General features: G+C 43.3%; 1 protein-coding gene across 1 annotated transcript in view; it reads right to left on the bottom strand.

Moving 5' to 3' along the window:
- Positions 1-196: 196 nt before the first annotated feature.
- Spata31h1 (SPATA31 subfamily H member 1) overlaps positions 197-14,813 on the bottom strand; it is a 41,192-nt gene continuing 26,575 nt past the window's right edge. The window contains exons 7-9 of the mRNA XM_077791735.1: positions 7,801-14,589; positions 6,964-7,476; positions 197-6,495 (exon numbers count right to left, since the gene is read on the bottom strand). Coding sequence (XP_077647861.1) covers positions 377-6,495; positions 6,964-7,476; positions 7,801-14,589 — 13,421 coding nt within the window. The 3' untranslated portion in view covers positions 197-376. The remainder of the gene's footprint in view (positions 6,496-6,963; positions 7,477-7,800; positions 14,590-14,813) is intronic.

The raw sequence follows: 14,813 nt of genomic DNA, 5'->3' as shown, positions 1-14,813 counted from the left end.
CCCCCCACTGCGGCGCGGGGCCTGGGAGAACGCGAGCCCGGGGCTCCAGCGAGGGGGCGGGGTCTGGAGACCAGCCGGCCCGGGCCTCGCGCCCGGTGCTCTGTCCCTTTGTACGACAACACTTGTCCCAGCTTTCCGCACCCACCCGGGTCATGGTCCTGTAGATGCACATGGAGATCAATTATTGCCCCTTTATTGATCTTAGAGAAATTACAGACTCATTCTCTGTCCCCCTCCCCCAGGTAGAGAGATCAAGCAGCCCTTTCATTGCTGAGGGTGCAGGAATTGGAGGCAGTGGCTGAGCAGGAAAGAAGCCGGGAAAGGGTGAAAATTCAAGGAAGACGATTTATAGCAGGGGCAGAGCTCTCCTCATCTACTAGCTTCGGGCCTCCAAACTCGTCTTGCTTTTGAAGTTGTCGTTTGGGTCTGCGGGAGGCATGGCTGAGTAACTCTTGGAATCTTTAGACAAACTATGTCTGGGCCTCTCCTTAGGGGAGCTGTGCTTGAGCCTCTCCTGGGGGAGATTCTGATGGATTCCCTCCGTGTGGCTGCTGTGTCTCCTCTCAGAGTGGCTGCGGTGTCTCCTCCCAGAGTGACCGCGGTGTCTCCTCCCAGAGTGACCACGGTGTCTTCTCTGAGAATGACCGCGGTGTCTCCTCTTGGAATGACGACGTTGACTTCTCTCAGAGGGACGGTGACAGGTCCTGTCAGTGGCACTGTGGTCGCTTCTCTCAGGGTGGCGATGCTTGCTCCTCTCAGAGGGCCTGTGTTGCCTCAGCTCAAAGGGACTGTGATGGCTTCTCCCAGAAGGACTGTGTCCTCTTATCCCAGGGGGACTGCCAAAGGATAGCTTAGAGAAGTTACCACGGCTTCTCTCTGAGGGACTGCGACGGCGGCCCCTCTCTGAGGGACTTCTCCTCTCTGAGGGACTGCGACGTCTCCTCCCTGAGGGACTGCGACGGCTCCTCCCTGAGGGACTGCGACGTCTTCTCTCTGAGGGACTGCGAGGACTGCGACGTCTCCTGTCTGTGGCACTGCGACGGCCCCTCTCTGAGGGACTGCGAGGGCTCCTTTCTGAGGTACTTCGACGGCTCCTCTCTGTGGGACTGCGAAGTCTCCTCTCTGAGGGACTGCGACACCTCTTCTCTGAGGGACTGTGACGTTTTCTCTCTGAGGAACTGCGGTGGCTCCTGGGTGAGGTACTTTGGCGACTCCTCTCTGAGGTACTTCGACGGCTCCTCTCTGAGGTACTTCGACGGCTCCTCTCTGAGGTACTGGGATGGCTCCTCTCTGAGGTACTGGGATGGCTCCTCTCTGAAGTACTGCGACGGCTCCTCTCGGAGGGAGTGCGCTGAGTCCTCTCTGAGGTACTTCGACGTCTCTCTAAGGAACTGTGATGTTTTCTCCCTGAGGCTCTGCGAGGGCTCCTCTCTGAGGGTCTATGCTGCTTTCTCTCTGAAGGACTGCAAATGCTCCTCTCTGAGGGACTGGGACGGCTCCTCTCTGAGGGACTGGGACATACCACCTCTGAGAGACTGACATGGTTCTTCTCTGAGGGACTGTGAGGTGGCCTCTCTGAGGAGCTTTGCTGACTCCCGTCTAAGAGACTGTGGCGTCTCCTCTCTGGGGCATCGTGATGGCTCCTCTTCAAGGGACTGCGATGTGTCCCCTCTGAGAGTCCCTGATGGCTCCTCTCAGAGACACTGGAAAGGGTTCTGTGGGAAGGGCTGCGCTGGCTCTTGTCAGGGGCGTTCTGTGGGGTTCTGTCCCCCTGGTGGCAGCTGGCCTCCTTGTGAGGGCCTTTCCGGTTTCTCTTCACCTGAAGTCTGGTTTCGGATTTGAGCAAATTCTTGGGCTTCTGACTGGAAATTTCATCTTTATGGAGGGTTTTCTTGGCACTGCTGCTGCTGTCATTTTGAACTACACCCAAAGTCTGCCTGAAAGTAGCAGTTTGTAAAGTGACCTCTCTTTGGGACACTGTGGGCTTGGGCAGCTGGAGAGGTCTGGATGGGCAAGGGCTCTCTGTTTGTGACTGTGGGGCGGATTTGCTTTGGTTTGTGTCCTCCAACAATATGTCCTCCTTCTTAGTGCTTGGACTAGGTGGCCTTTGCTTGATAACTGGTGTCCCGTCTCCTTTTTTATCTTTTGGTAAACAGTAGTCTCTGGCTTTTTGTTTTGAATCATAGCTTTTGCTTGACCACAGATCATCTGGCCTGGTCCTGTCCTCAGGCTTCTGTCCAAAAGAAGCTATCATTCTGCATGCTGTTTGGAATGCCTGCTTGAGGCCCTGAAAGAGCAGTCGCAGGAACTTGGGCTGGGGGGATTTCTTAATTGGTCTTCTTAAGGAAGCAGAACTTGTATGAGCTACTACAGTCCTCTTTCTTTTTAAAGGGGCTGGGAATTCCTTAGAGGGACTCTGTATTGTGGCTCCAGTGTTTGTGTTTGGTGTTCCTTTGTTGATTCTCTTCACTGGAAATTTTGAATCCCAGGATTTTTGGGTTCTCACTCGAGCCCATGTTTCATCCTGATAGCAGCTTACAGAGTCACTCTCTGATAGGGAGTGCACATGAGACAATTCATACTGCCCAAACTCTCCAATTTCTGTCTTTCCTACTAGACCAGGGCTACCCCATTGCCTTTGTTTGCTATAGACTTGTACAGGAGCAGGGGACTGGAAAGCTCTAGACTGGAAATCTCTCGTGGGAGTAGGATTCTTAGAAACTGGAGTATAAATTTTAGCTTTCCTTTTTGATGGTGCTATAGGACTATTTGGTGTCATGGGTCTGCTTCTTCCATGATACTTTGAAACTTGGGATCTTTTTCCAGTCCGCAACCTAAAGCCAAGATGCAACCGAATCTCACCATGGCCTTCAGGAGTACTTACAAGGTGGATCTGTGGATAGATAAGAAGATAAGGCCCAAAAGTGGTGTGTATTTTATGACAGCAATTAAATCCTAAACATCGGCCACACTGTAGACAGATAGGGTATTTTAGGACAAGACCTGAAGCTAGAGGTGGAGGCACATTGGGGGGTATTTGACTCCTTAAGAGTTTTGCTGCTATTTTTAGCTGCAGTTCTTGTAGCAATTGAAACTGTTCTGAAAAGTCAGTCTTGACCGGAGAAAGATAACTTGGCTTGAAGGAGTGTTGGGACTTAAAAATTCTTCTGTGTGAATCACTCTGTGTGTTTTCACTCTCTTCCTGGGAAATAGGATCCTCCCTATTATAATATATCTTGATAGAAGACTCTGACTTTGCTAGGGCAGGAAGCTGGCCCTCGGCATATGAGATAGGCATATGCTGAGTGACTTCCTGGGATATATTACTGAGCTTTGAGTCTGTTTTCTTTGTGCCCAATCTGGTCCCAGAGTATTGCCGTATTATGGAAGCCGTGGAACCACGTGTCCACATCCTTAGAGTCCCTCTTTGATCAGGACTGTGGCATAAAGTATGTCTCTGAATGTAACTTTTGACCACTGAATGCTGTGAAATAGTACATGGACCATTCTCTAGCAGGCTCTGGGAAAATTCCATCAGTTCAGCTGGAACCCCAAATAAATTCTGAATAGACTTACAGATATCTGTAGTGGCTCTTTCTGCTAAACATATTCGAGAACAAAGCTTCTTTTCCATAGTCGTCCCCAAGACATTCCCTAGCATTAGCATAGCAGAGAGATATTTTCTAGGTAGTCGCTGCCTATTGACATGATTCTCCCAGACATTCTGTTGTCTGCCCAAGAAAGGCCGAGCAGAACCTCTTTGAGACCCTGATCTTCCCTGGAAAGTCCCAGATGGTGATCTCCGGCTTCGTAATGGATGTTGGGAATAGTTCTGGAGTGAGTCCTCTGACTTCTCCATCTGCTGCTTCTTAGTTATCTCCTTAGATGTGATATCCACTCCCACAGTCTCAGGATGTGGGGTTTCCACAATGTCCACTATATTATCAGAGGGTTCATTTTGAAGGTCCCAGAGAAGAGATGATGGCTGCATCATAACAGAGTCAGAATAGGACTCTTCTGGCTGCAAAATATATGTCCCAAGGTTCTTCATATCCAAAGCTCTTGATACTTCTGAGATCCCAGAACCCCAAAGGCTTCCTAATTCAGATGTTTTGACAGAACTTGAAATGAGTGGGGTTGAAGAGCTGTTTAGGGACTCTAAGAAAAAATCACTTACTTGTGACTCTTCTTCTGACATTGATTCCTTAGAGTCCCAATTTTGACACATCTGTCCTTGATTCAAATCCTCAGATTTCATAACTTTAGGAGATTCTGTTTTTATCTCTGAGGATTTTGCAGGCGTCAACTTTTGCTCATGAGTCAATATTGTTGGTTCCTCAAATGGAGATGTTTGTTTTGAGGCTAATTCTGCAGACATCACTCGAATACTTGGCCTGGGAGTTAATTTTACAGGTTGTGCCAGTTCTTGAAGATAAGGCATTGGGACTAAATCCAAATAATCCATTACATAAATCTCTGATCCCCTGGCTACTCCTATTGTGCCTACAACCTGAGGAACTGGTCCTGGTGCTAATTCCTCAGATTTTACAATTTGATACAATGGCCCTGGGGTTAACACAATCTTTTCCAAAATTTGATGTGTTGGCTCTGTGATTAATTCTTTATATTTCATATTCTGTAACCATGGGCTTGAGGTCAACTCTGAAGATCTTATGTCTTGATGTTTTGTAGTCAACTCAATATTTTCTGCCATTTGAGGTTTTGGCCCTGGTGTTGCCACAGACTCCGCATGTTTAAGTGGTGGCCTAGGGGTCACTTTCACAGATTCTACAACTTTGGGGGGAGCTGCTGGCATCACCCCTACTGATTGAGCAAGTTGAATCTGTGATGTGACATGATCCAGTGGTTTTGGACTAATCTTCTTACCTTTTATAATTTGACTCGGTGGTCCTGCTGGAGCTATCCCTGAATTTTTCCTTCTTTGATTCTGTGACTTTGTTAGCCCACTTGATACCTTATCTTGCTGCCATGTCTCAGAGTTGAGCTCTATAGATTCTGCATGTCCCACAACTTGACTTTTTTGCTTTGGAGCCAACTTTAAAGATTCCTCTATTTCCAGTGATGGCTTAGAGATCAGAGTTACAGATTCTGGGACTTTATCTCCTAACCCTAATGTTATTCCTAAAGATCCCACATGATGTTGTGACTTTGGGGTTAATTCCATAGGTTCCTCAGAAGTAAGCTCCACAGATTCAGGACCTTGAATGTGTCCTAGCCATGGTGTCATCCCTGAAGCAGAATCTGGGACATGATATGATGGCTTTGGCAATGATATTTCAGTTTTTTCCCTTTGCATTCTTTTCTCAGAGATCATCCCCACAGGTTCTAAGGTTTGAGGATAGTGCTTTGGAGAGTTCTCAGCATATCCAGTAGTTTGACTTATTGTCTTTGGGATTGTTCCAAGAAATTCTTTCCCTTGCAACCTTGCTTCACAGATCAACCCTATGTCTTCTGTAGCATGATGCTTAAATTCTTGGATCATCCCTTCAGGTTCTATAACTTGCTGTAATGGTTTTATATATAACTCCCCCAAATCCTTAACTTGAGGCCATGATTGAGAGAGCATCCCCAGAGTTTCTGGGATTTGGTAGCTTTTCTCTGAGGTTAATTTTAAGGATCTTGAGCCTTGATCCCTTAGCACCGAAGCCAGATCAACAGATTCTGGTACTTGAAGATCTAGCTGTAGAGGTATTTCTGAAAATTCTGTGGCTTTATCTGTTGGCTTTGAGGTCAATCCCACAGATTTCTCCACAGTTTCTGTGTCTTTTTGTGCCAACTCTTGTGTCATTTCTGGAGATTCTGGGGCTTGGTAAATTGATATTGAATTAAAATTCACAGTTGTAGGGACTTGCTGATTTGGCTTTGGGATCATCTCTGAATATTCTACAATCTGTTTCCCTGGGCCAGAGATAACTTCAGAGGATTCTGTGGTTTGATCACTTCTTGGAGTTTGGTTACCAGATTTCTGTTTTTGAGGCAGTGACTTAGGTGCTAACTCCACAGATTTTACAGTTTGCTGCAGAGACACTGAAGACAATTTCAGATGTTTTATACTTTGCAACTTTGGCTCTGGAGTAAACTCCAAAGTTTTTACATCTTGTTGCTGTGATTCAGGACACAAATTTGAAAATTTGACACTAGCCAATGCTGGTCCTGTTAGAAACTCACTATTTGGTTTTGGTGTCAACATCATTGATTTTACACCTAAAGTCAACTCTTGGCAGTCCATATCTTCATATTGCTGGGACCTTGGCCTCAGATTCACAGGTTTTACATTTTGAAAACCTGAGTTCGGTGTGAAGATCACAGGTTTAACACATTGAGAACTGAGGCATGATGTCAACCCTAAAGAATTTACACTTTGAAGTTGTGGCCCTGGTTTCCACTCCAGAGATGTCATAGCCTGACAATATGGCTTTGGTGCAAACATACTGTGATGCTTGAGGTGTAAAGGCAACTTCTCAGAATTCATACCTTGAGGATGTGACTCTGTGTTTAATTCCACAGATTTCACTCTTTGAAAACGTGGTTCTACTGCATATACCCCATATTCCAAGTCCTGCAGCCCAGGGCCTGAAATCAATTTTACAGAATTCTCTCCAAAAGCCAATGGCTGTTTACTCATCTCTGTAGACTGTACATCTGTATGCAGGTGTAAAGATTGCACACCATTTAACTGAGGACCCAAAGTGAACAGAGATTGTACAACTTGCTGCCCTGACTCAAGTTGGTTCTCCAAAAATTGAAACTTTGTTTCTGCAGATAACTCAGATGATTTCATACTTTGCAAATAGGGCCCAGAGTTGAACAAAACAGATTTTGTACCTTGAGATTCTGACCCAAGATTCAGTTCAGAGGGCTTCATGGTTTGCACCTGTGGCCCTGGACTAAACTTAAAATTTATGCGTTCAAATTCTGAATTCAAGTTGGAAGAATTCGTACCTTGAAGTTGAAGATCAGAGTTGAACTCCATTGGTATCACATTTTGGAACTTTGTCCCTGAAGTCAATTCACATTTTATATCTTGTACATGATGTACAGAGTTGAATACAACAGATTCTATGCCTTGTTGCTCTGGCCCTAGGTGAAATTCAGATTTCATACTTGGAATTTTTATTCCTGAAGTCAATTCAAAAGTTGTAATATCTTGCAATACTGGCCCATGTTTGTATTCCATGGACTTTATAAATTCTAATTTTGGCTCTGAATTCAATTTAGAAGAATTCACACAGTGTACATGTGGTCCAGGGCTGCATTCCATAGGTGCTAAACCTAGAAATTTTGACCCTGGAGTCAGTTCAGATTTCAACCTTGACCCTGGAGTCAGTTCAGATTTCAAATCCTGTGAATGTAGTCCAGAGTTAACTATCATAGTTTTTTCCCTCTCTAAATTCAACTCACGAGGCTTTATACCTTGAAATTTTGCAATTGGAGTTAACTCAGAAGACTTCACACCTTGAAAATGTGGTCCAGGGTGGCACCCAATAGAATTTACAAACTGAGGTTTGGACCCTGGAACTGATGAAGAGTTCACACCTTGAAAATGTGGCCCAGGGTGGCACCCAGTAGAATTTTCACACTGGGGTTTGGGCTCTGGAAGAGATGCAGAATTCACACCTTGAAAATGTGGCCCAGGGTGGCACCCAGTAGAATTTTCACACTGAAGTTTGGGCTCTGGAAGAGATGCAGAATTCACACCTTGAAAATGTGGCCCAGGGTGGCACCCAGTAGAATTTTCACACTGAAGTTTGGGTCCTGGAATGGATGCAGAATTCACACCTTGAAAATGTGGCCCAGGGTGGCACCCAATAGAATTTACACACTGAGGTTTGGGCCCTGGAACAGAAGAAGAGTTCACACCTTGAAAATGTGGCCCAGGGTGGCACCCAATAGAATTTTCACACTGGGGTTTGGGCTCTGGAAGGGATGCAGAATTTACACCTTGAAAATGTGGCCCAGGGTGGCACCCAGTAGAATTTTCACACTGGGGTTTGGGCTTTGGAAGGGATACAGAATTCACACCTTGAAAATGTGGTTCAAAGCAGAACATCTGAGATTTTACTCCTTGAAGCTCTGACCCAGGTATAAATTCAAAAGATTTTGAACTTTCTAACTGTGACCCAGTGTCAAATGCCATAAAATTTTTATACTGAGTCTGTGACCCTTGATTCAGTTCAGAAGATTCCTCACCTTTCAATTTAAGCTTATTCTTGAATTTCTGAGATTGTTCATCTGGAGTAGAAGGTTTTATCCCTTGCAAATGTGGCTCATGATTGAAAACCATAAAATTTACACTTTGAAACTGTGGCCATTGACTCAATTTATGAGATTTCTCATCTTTTGGCTGATTTCCGGTACTGAATTCAGAAGATACCACACTATGAATCTTTGATTCCAAGGGCAGTTCAGAGTGTTTTACAACCTGTAATTCTGAGCCATGGTTGATCTCTATTGGAAGGTTTATGGAATCAGATTTCACACCTTGGAGCTTCGCTCCTGGGTTAAATTCCATAGATTTTATACATGGTGTCAACCTGGATAATTCCTTATTTTGGAACTGTGGGAATGAGTTGAACCCCAAAGATTTCCTATCTTGTACCTTACTTAGACACAATTCAAGAGATTTCACATCTTGCCACAGTGGCTGAGGAATTAATCCCACAGATTTCTCTTTTTGAAGCTTTGACCCTGGGATCACTTCAGAAGATTTCACACCCTGTAAGTATGGTCCAGAACTGAACCCTCTACATTTAATATCTTGAAGTTTTGTCCCCAGGATCAGCTTAGAAAATTTCACATCTTGCAACTGGGGGCCTGAATTGAATTTCACAGATTCCTCACCTTGAAGCTTTGCTTCTGGTATTAACTCAGATGTCACACCTTGTAACTTTGAACCATGGTCAAACTCTACAGACTTCACATCTTGAAATTTCATCCCTTCAATCAACTCAGAAGATTTTTCACCTTGTATTTGTGATCCAGAGTTGAAGTCCACTGATTGAACAACTTGAAATTGTGTCCCTGGTATCATTTCAGAAGATTTTATACTTTTAAGGAATTTTCTAGAATTGAACTCCACAGATTTTATACCTCCAAGTTTTATACCCATGATCAGCTCAGAAGATTTCATATCTTGTAACTGAGGGTCTGAGTCTAGCGCTACAGATTTCATACCTAGAAGCTTCTTCCCCAGGGTCAAATCAGATTTCTCACCTTGCAACTTTGGAGTGGATTTGAATTCTACAGATTTCACATCTTGAAGCTTTCTCCCTGTGATCATTTCAGAAGATTTCACGCCTCGTAAGTGTAGTCTGGAACTGAAATTCATAGATTTTACATCTTGAAGCTTTATTCCTGTGATCAATTTAGAAGATTTCACATCTTGCAACTGTGGGCCCAAGTTCAACTCCACGCATTTTACTTCTTGAGGCTTTGTCCTCAGTATTGGCTCATTAGATTTTACACCTTGCAAACGTGGCCTAGGTTTGGAGTCCACAGCTTTGACACCTTGAATCTTGGTTCTCTCTGTCAGATCAGAATATGGTATACCTTTCAACTGTGAACTAGGGCTTAACTCAGTACCTTTCATATATTGGGACTTTGTCTCAGGTGTCAACTTAGAACATTTTACACTCTGCCTCTGGGGCCCAGAGTTGAACTCCTCAGATTTCATACCTTGAGGCTTTGTCTGAAGAGCCAATTCTGATGATTTCATACTTTTCAGGTGTATTACAGAGTTCAACTCTACAAGTTTATCATTTTGTAATTGTGGTCCTTGACTTTTTATCTCTGATCTCACCCCTGAAAGTTGTGGCTCTTGTGTATACACTAGAGACTTCACACCTTGAGGTTCTGTTCCTGGGGATGACTCCAAGGGTTTCACTTCCTGCAGCTGTCCTGAGGTCAACTCTGAAGATTTTAAACTTTGCAAATGAAGGCCAGATTTGAACACCATTGATTTTATATCACAGAGTTTTGACCTTGAGGTTGGGTCACGTGATTTTGTACTTTTCAACTGCAGCTCAGATTTCAAATCAATAGATTTGAAGTTTTGAGGCTGATACTCCTGGAGTGATTCCAAAGGTTGTACACTTCTGAGCTTTGACCTTTGAGTCAAATCAGATGTTTTCACATCTCTTAACTGTATTGAAGATTTTAACTCTAGAGCTGTGACACTCTGAGATTGTGACTCAAGATTTACCACAGATTTCATATTTTGGAATTCAGATATTGGAATCCACTGAACAGACTTCTTACTTCCAAACTGTGTCCCTTGGTCTAACTCCACAGCTTTCACACCTTGAAGCTGTGGCTCTGAGGTTGAAATTTTTTTCCCTTTTTGCAGCTCTAGTCCTGGGGACAACTCAGGAGTTTTCAGACACTGACCATGAGGCCCAAGGTTAAAGTCCATAGATTTTGCACCTTGAAGTTTTGGCCTTAGAGTCAGTTCACATACTTTTGTATTTTTCAAGTCTATGGAAGTTTTCAATCCTGCAGATTTAACACATTGAGATAGTGGCCCAAGATTTAATCTTACAGCTTTCAGGCCTTGGAACTCAGGTCCTGGTATCCACTGCACAGATTTCCTACTTCTAAGCTGTGGCCTTTGGTGTATTTCCACAGTTTTCACACCTTGAAGCTGTGGCTCTGAGGTTGATGCAAAAATTTTCCTTTTTTGTACCTCTGGTCCTGGAGTCAGTGTAGAGGTTTTTATACACTGCAACTGTGGCTCATGATTAAGCTCCATAGATTTTGCTCCTTGAAATTTTGGCCCTATAGACAATTCAGATGGCATCACTTCTGAAGTTTTTAATTCTTCAGGTTTGACACTTTGATATTGTGACCCAAAGTTTAATTCTACAGATTTCACACCTTGGTACTCTGGTTCTGGTATCCAGTTAATATATTTTATACCTTCAGACTGCAGCCCTTTGTCTAACTCCACAATTTTCGCATCTTGAAGCAGTGGCTCTAAAGTTAACTCCAAGGGTTTCACTTGGTACAACTGTGGTCCTGGGATCAACTTGGAAGATTTTATACTTTGCAGCTGAGGTTCACATTTGAACTCTCTCTCTTTTACATCTTGAATAATTGATTCTGGAGCCAATTCAAATGATTTTGTATCTTTCAGTGGTAGCTCAGAGTTGAGGTCTAGAGATTTTATACCTTTAGATTTGGGCCCTTTTAAATTCAAAGATATTATACTTTCTGACTCAGATCCCCTTTTTGGTTGCTCTAAATCCACACATGTCCTCGCCAGTGAATTTACAAATATCTGGTCATCCTGCTCAGGCCCAAGAGTTAAATCCACAGGTGCCATCCCTTGAAACTGTTGCCTTGTGGCTAAGTCCACAGATTTTACTTCTTGAACTCCTTCTCTTCTGGTTACATTCACCTGCCTTTTTACTGTTGGAGTCAACTTTACAGATTTTTCATATTGCAGCTGTGAATCTGGAGTCTCCTCTACAAATTTTAAATCTTGTATCTTAAAACATGGGGTAATTTCCACAAATTTGGAATCTTGCATTTGTGGCTCTAAAGCCAATTCCTTAGGCTTAATACCTTGCAGTTCCGGTTGTTGAGAAATCTCCATAGATTTAACACCTTGAAGCAATGGCTCAGGTACAAAAGCCACAGAATTCTCATCTTGCATCTTTGAGCCATGTTTTGATTCCATAGCTTTTATATCTTGATTTTGTATACCTGGGACCAACTCCACAGTTTTCAAATCTTGAATTTTTGAACCTGGAGTCAACTCCATGGATTTCATATCTTCAACCTTGCAATAAGGGGCAAATTCCACAGAGTTGAAATCTTTTGTCTGTGGTCCCAAGGTTATCTTTATGGGTTTCACACCTTCCTTTTGAGAACTTGGAGTTATCTCCATAGATTTTATACCTTCCTGACATGGTTCTGGCATTAAGACCACAGATTTTATATTTTCCAACTGTGGTCCTGAAGGTAGTGATGCAGATTCTAAAACCTGAATCTTTGAAGCTAGGGTGAGCTCCTTAGGTTTCACACTTTCTGCCTGTGGCCCTGGAGTTAACACCATAGATTTGACTTTTCCCAGCTCTGGCTTTGGTGTTAACTGCACAGATTTTGTATTTCCCAAATGTGGCTCTAGGACTAGTTCCACAGATATCTTATCTTCTAGCTGTGTTTCTGGGATTGGTTTCTCAGATTTTAAGTCTTGAAGCTTTGAGCCTGGAGTCTGTTCCACAGGTTTTACATTTTCCAACTGTGGTACTTGGACTAATTCAGATTTTATACCTTGTGACTGTAGTCTTCTGGCCAACTCATAATGATTTACACTTGATAACAGCATCCTAGGAATCAACTCCATAAATTCTACATGTGCTATCTGTGGCTCTGGGACTAATTTATAAGAAATTTCACCTTCAAAGTGTGGCACTTGGTTCATTGTTACGTATTTTACATCTTGAAACAGTGGTTCTGGTACTAAAAACTCTGGTTTAGACCCTTGCCTCTCTGGCTGTGAGGTGAACTCCAAAAATTGCCCACCTTGAGGCTGTGGCCCTGAGATTAACTGTGAAGATTTCACTCTTTGAGGTTGAGTTCCTGATGTTGTATCCAAAAATTTAACATCTTGTAGGCATGGCCCTATGTTAAGCCCAGCCTGTTTAATGTCTGGAAGCCCTGAAGACACATTTGCTAATTTGTAATCAGGCAGCCCTAACTCTGGAGTCATTTCAATCCCTGACCCTGGGGTTTGCTTCCCAAATTTGACACCTTGAAGCTTTGGCCCTGAGGTCAATCCAGAAAATTTGGTATCTTGCTGCCATAGCTCTAGATTTTCTTCCTCAGGTTTTTCACTTTGTAGTTTTGAGGTCAATATCATAGATTTCATTCTGTAAAACTGTGATCCTTCAGTAGACATAACAGATTTCATATCCTCAACCTGTGGCTGTTGGCTTAACTGCAAAGATGATTCTGGTACAAACCCTAGAAAATTTATATCTTGAAGCTCATCCCTTGGTATAAACTGTATACGTTTGAAACTTTGATGCTTTGGCTCAGGGATCAAATCAGAAAATTTGACATCTTGCAAGCTTGGTCCTGGGCTTAGTTCCACAGATTTCACACCTTGAGGCTGTGGTTCTGGAATCAGTGGTACTGATTTGACACTTTGATGCTTTGTCCCTGTGATAAAATCAGACAATTTGATTTCTTGTACTGGGGAACCTGGGGTCATTTCATCAGATTTCACACTATAATGTGGGGCCCCTGAGAGTAAATCCATAGGTTCTTCTTGAAGAAGTGTATCTGGAGATAAGTTGGAAAATCTAACACTTTGCAACTGTGGACCTGGAGTCATTCCAGAAGATTTGACACTTGGCTGCCATGGGCCTAGATTTAAATATGCAGATTTCACACTGTGTTTCTGTGCCCCCTTAGTCAATTCCTCCAATAATGTACCTTGTATCCCTGGCTCTGGTTTTGGCTTCTCAGATTCTGCCACTCTGGTAGTTGACTGTTGGACTGAATGCACACATTTTGCACCTTTCCACTGAGACTCTGGATCAATTTGCCTAGACTTTACTCCCTGGAGTTGTGGCCCTGAGATCAAGTCTCTAAGATATGGTTTTGATCCTGTAATTAAAGTTTTAGATCCAACCTCTAGTGGGGGTGGCTCAGAATTTAGTTTAACAGATTTCAAGTTTTGTGGTAATGACCCTGATTTTTCATAGCATATTTCTGATCCTAGAGTCAACCCCAGAGAATATAGTTCTGGGACAGCCCTCTGGGTCTTATCAGCTTGAGAGAATACCAACCCCATGGTTTCTGCATCTTCAGATTCTGCCTTTAAGGGTATCTCTGACAATTTGGTAACTTCTGAATGTGATTGTGTATTTAGAGGAACAAATTTCCTACCTTGGGACTGTGGCTCTGGGGTCAACACCTTTGATTTTACATTTTGCACCTCTGATCCTGGTATCAAGTCCAGAGATTGTTTTATTGTGTGTTGAGGTTCTGGAGTCTCCTCCATCACTTTTACAAGTTGGAACACAGTCTTACAAGTGTCTTTGAATGATGTTGGACTCATCTTCATAGATTCTGTTAATGGCACTGGGGTAATTTCTAAATATGGTTGTGTCAACCCAACAGATTCTCCTACCTGGTGACAAATGTCAGAGGTAAGTTTTACCTTTGTGCCTTGATGTTCTGGCTCTGGGATCATTCCTAAATATTCTGAGACTTGATGCCATGGAGTCAATCTTTCAGGCTCTAGGGCTTGATAATTTGGTTTGAGGTTCAACTCTACAGATTTCACTGCTTGAAGTTGTATACCTGGAATTACTTCCCCAAATTTCACACTATGCACTTGTGACTCAGGAATTACTCTTCTATATTCTACCATTTGGGGAGTTTTTACGTCTTTAGACAATGCTACTGGGGCTGTCTTCTCAGAGCTGATATTTTGTACTGATGGTTTTGGGGTCAGCTCCATAGATTTTATATCTTCCAGTGGTGTCTTTAGGGTCAATTCCACAGTTTTTGTATCTTTAAACTCTGGTGGTAGGTCCAAATGATCATAATCTCTATCTTGAAACTGTGAATGGGGGCTCAAATCTATCGATCTCCTACTTATCAACTGTGGTGCTAGGGTTAACTCAGCAGATTTTACACTTTGCAGTTGTTGTCCTAGAGCGAGTTGGATAGATTCCACATCTTGAGGCAGAGACTCTGGGGCTGACTGCATAGATTTCTCACCTTGTTGCAGCTGTGGTATGGAGGTTAACTCTTCAGATTTTATACTCTGCCATTGA

The sequence above is a fragment of the Urocitellus parryii genome, chromosome 12 (assembly GCF_045843805.1).
Source record: "Urocitellus parryii isolate mUroPar1 chromosome 12, mUroPar1.hap1, whole genome shotgun sequence".
Taxonomy (NCBI): Eukaryota; Metazoa; Chordata; class Mammalia; order Rodentia; family Sciuridae; genus Urocitellus; species Urocitellus parryii.
The sequence above is the reverse complement of the archived record's forward strand: the minus strand, read 5'-3'. Positions and strand labels throughout refer to the sequence as shown.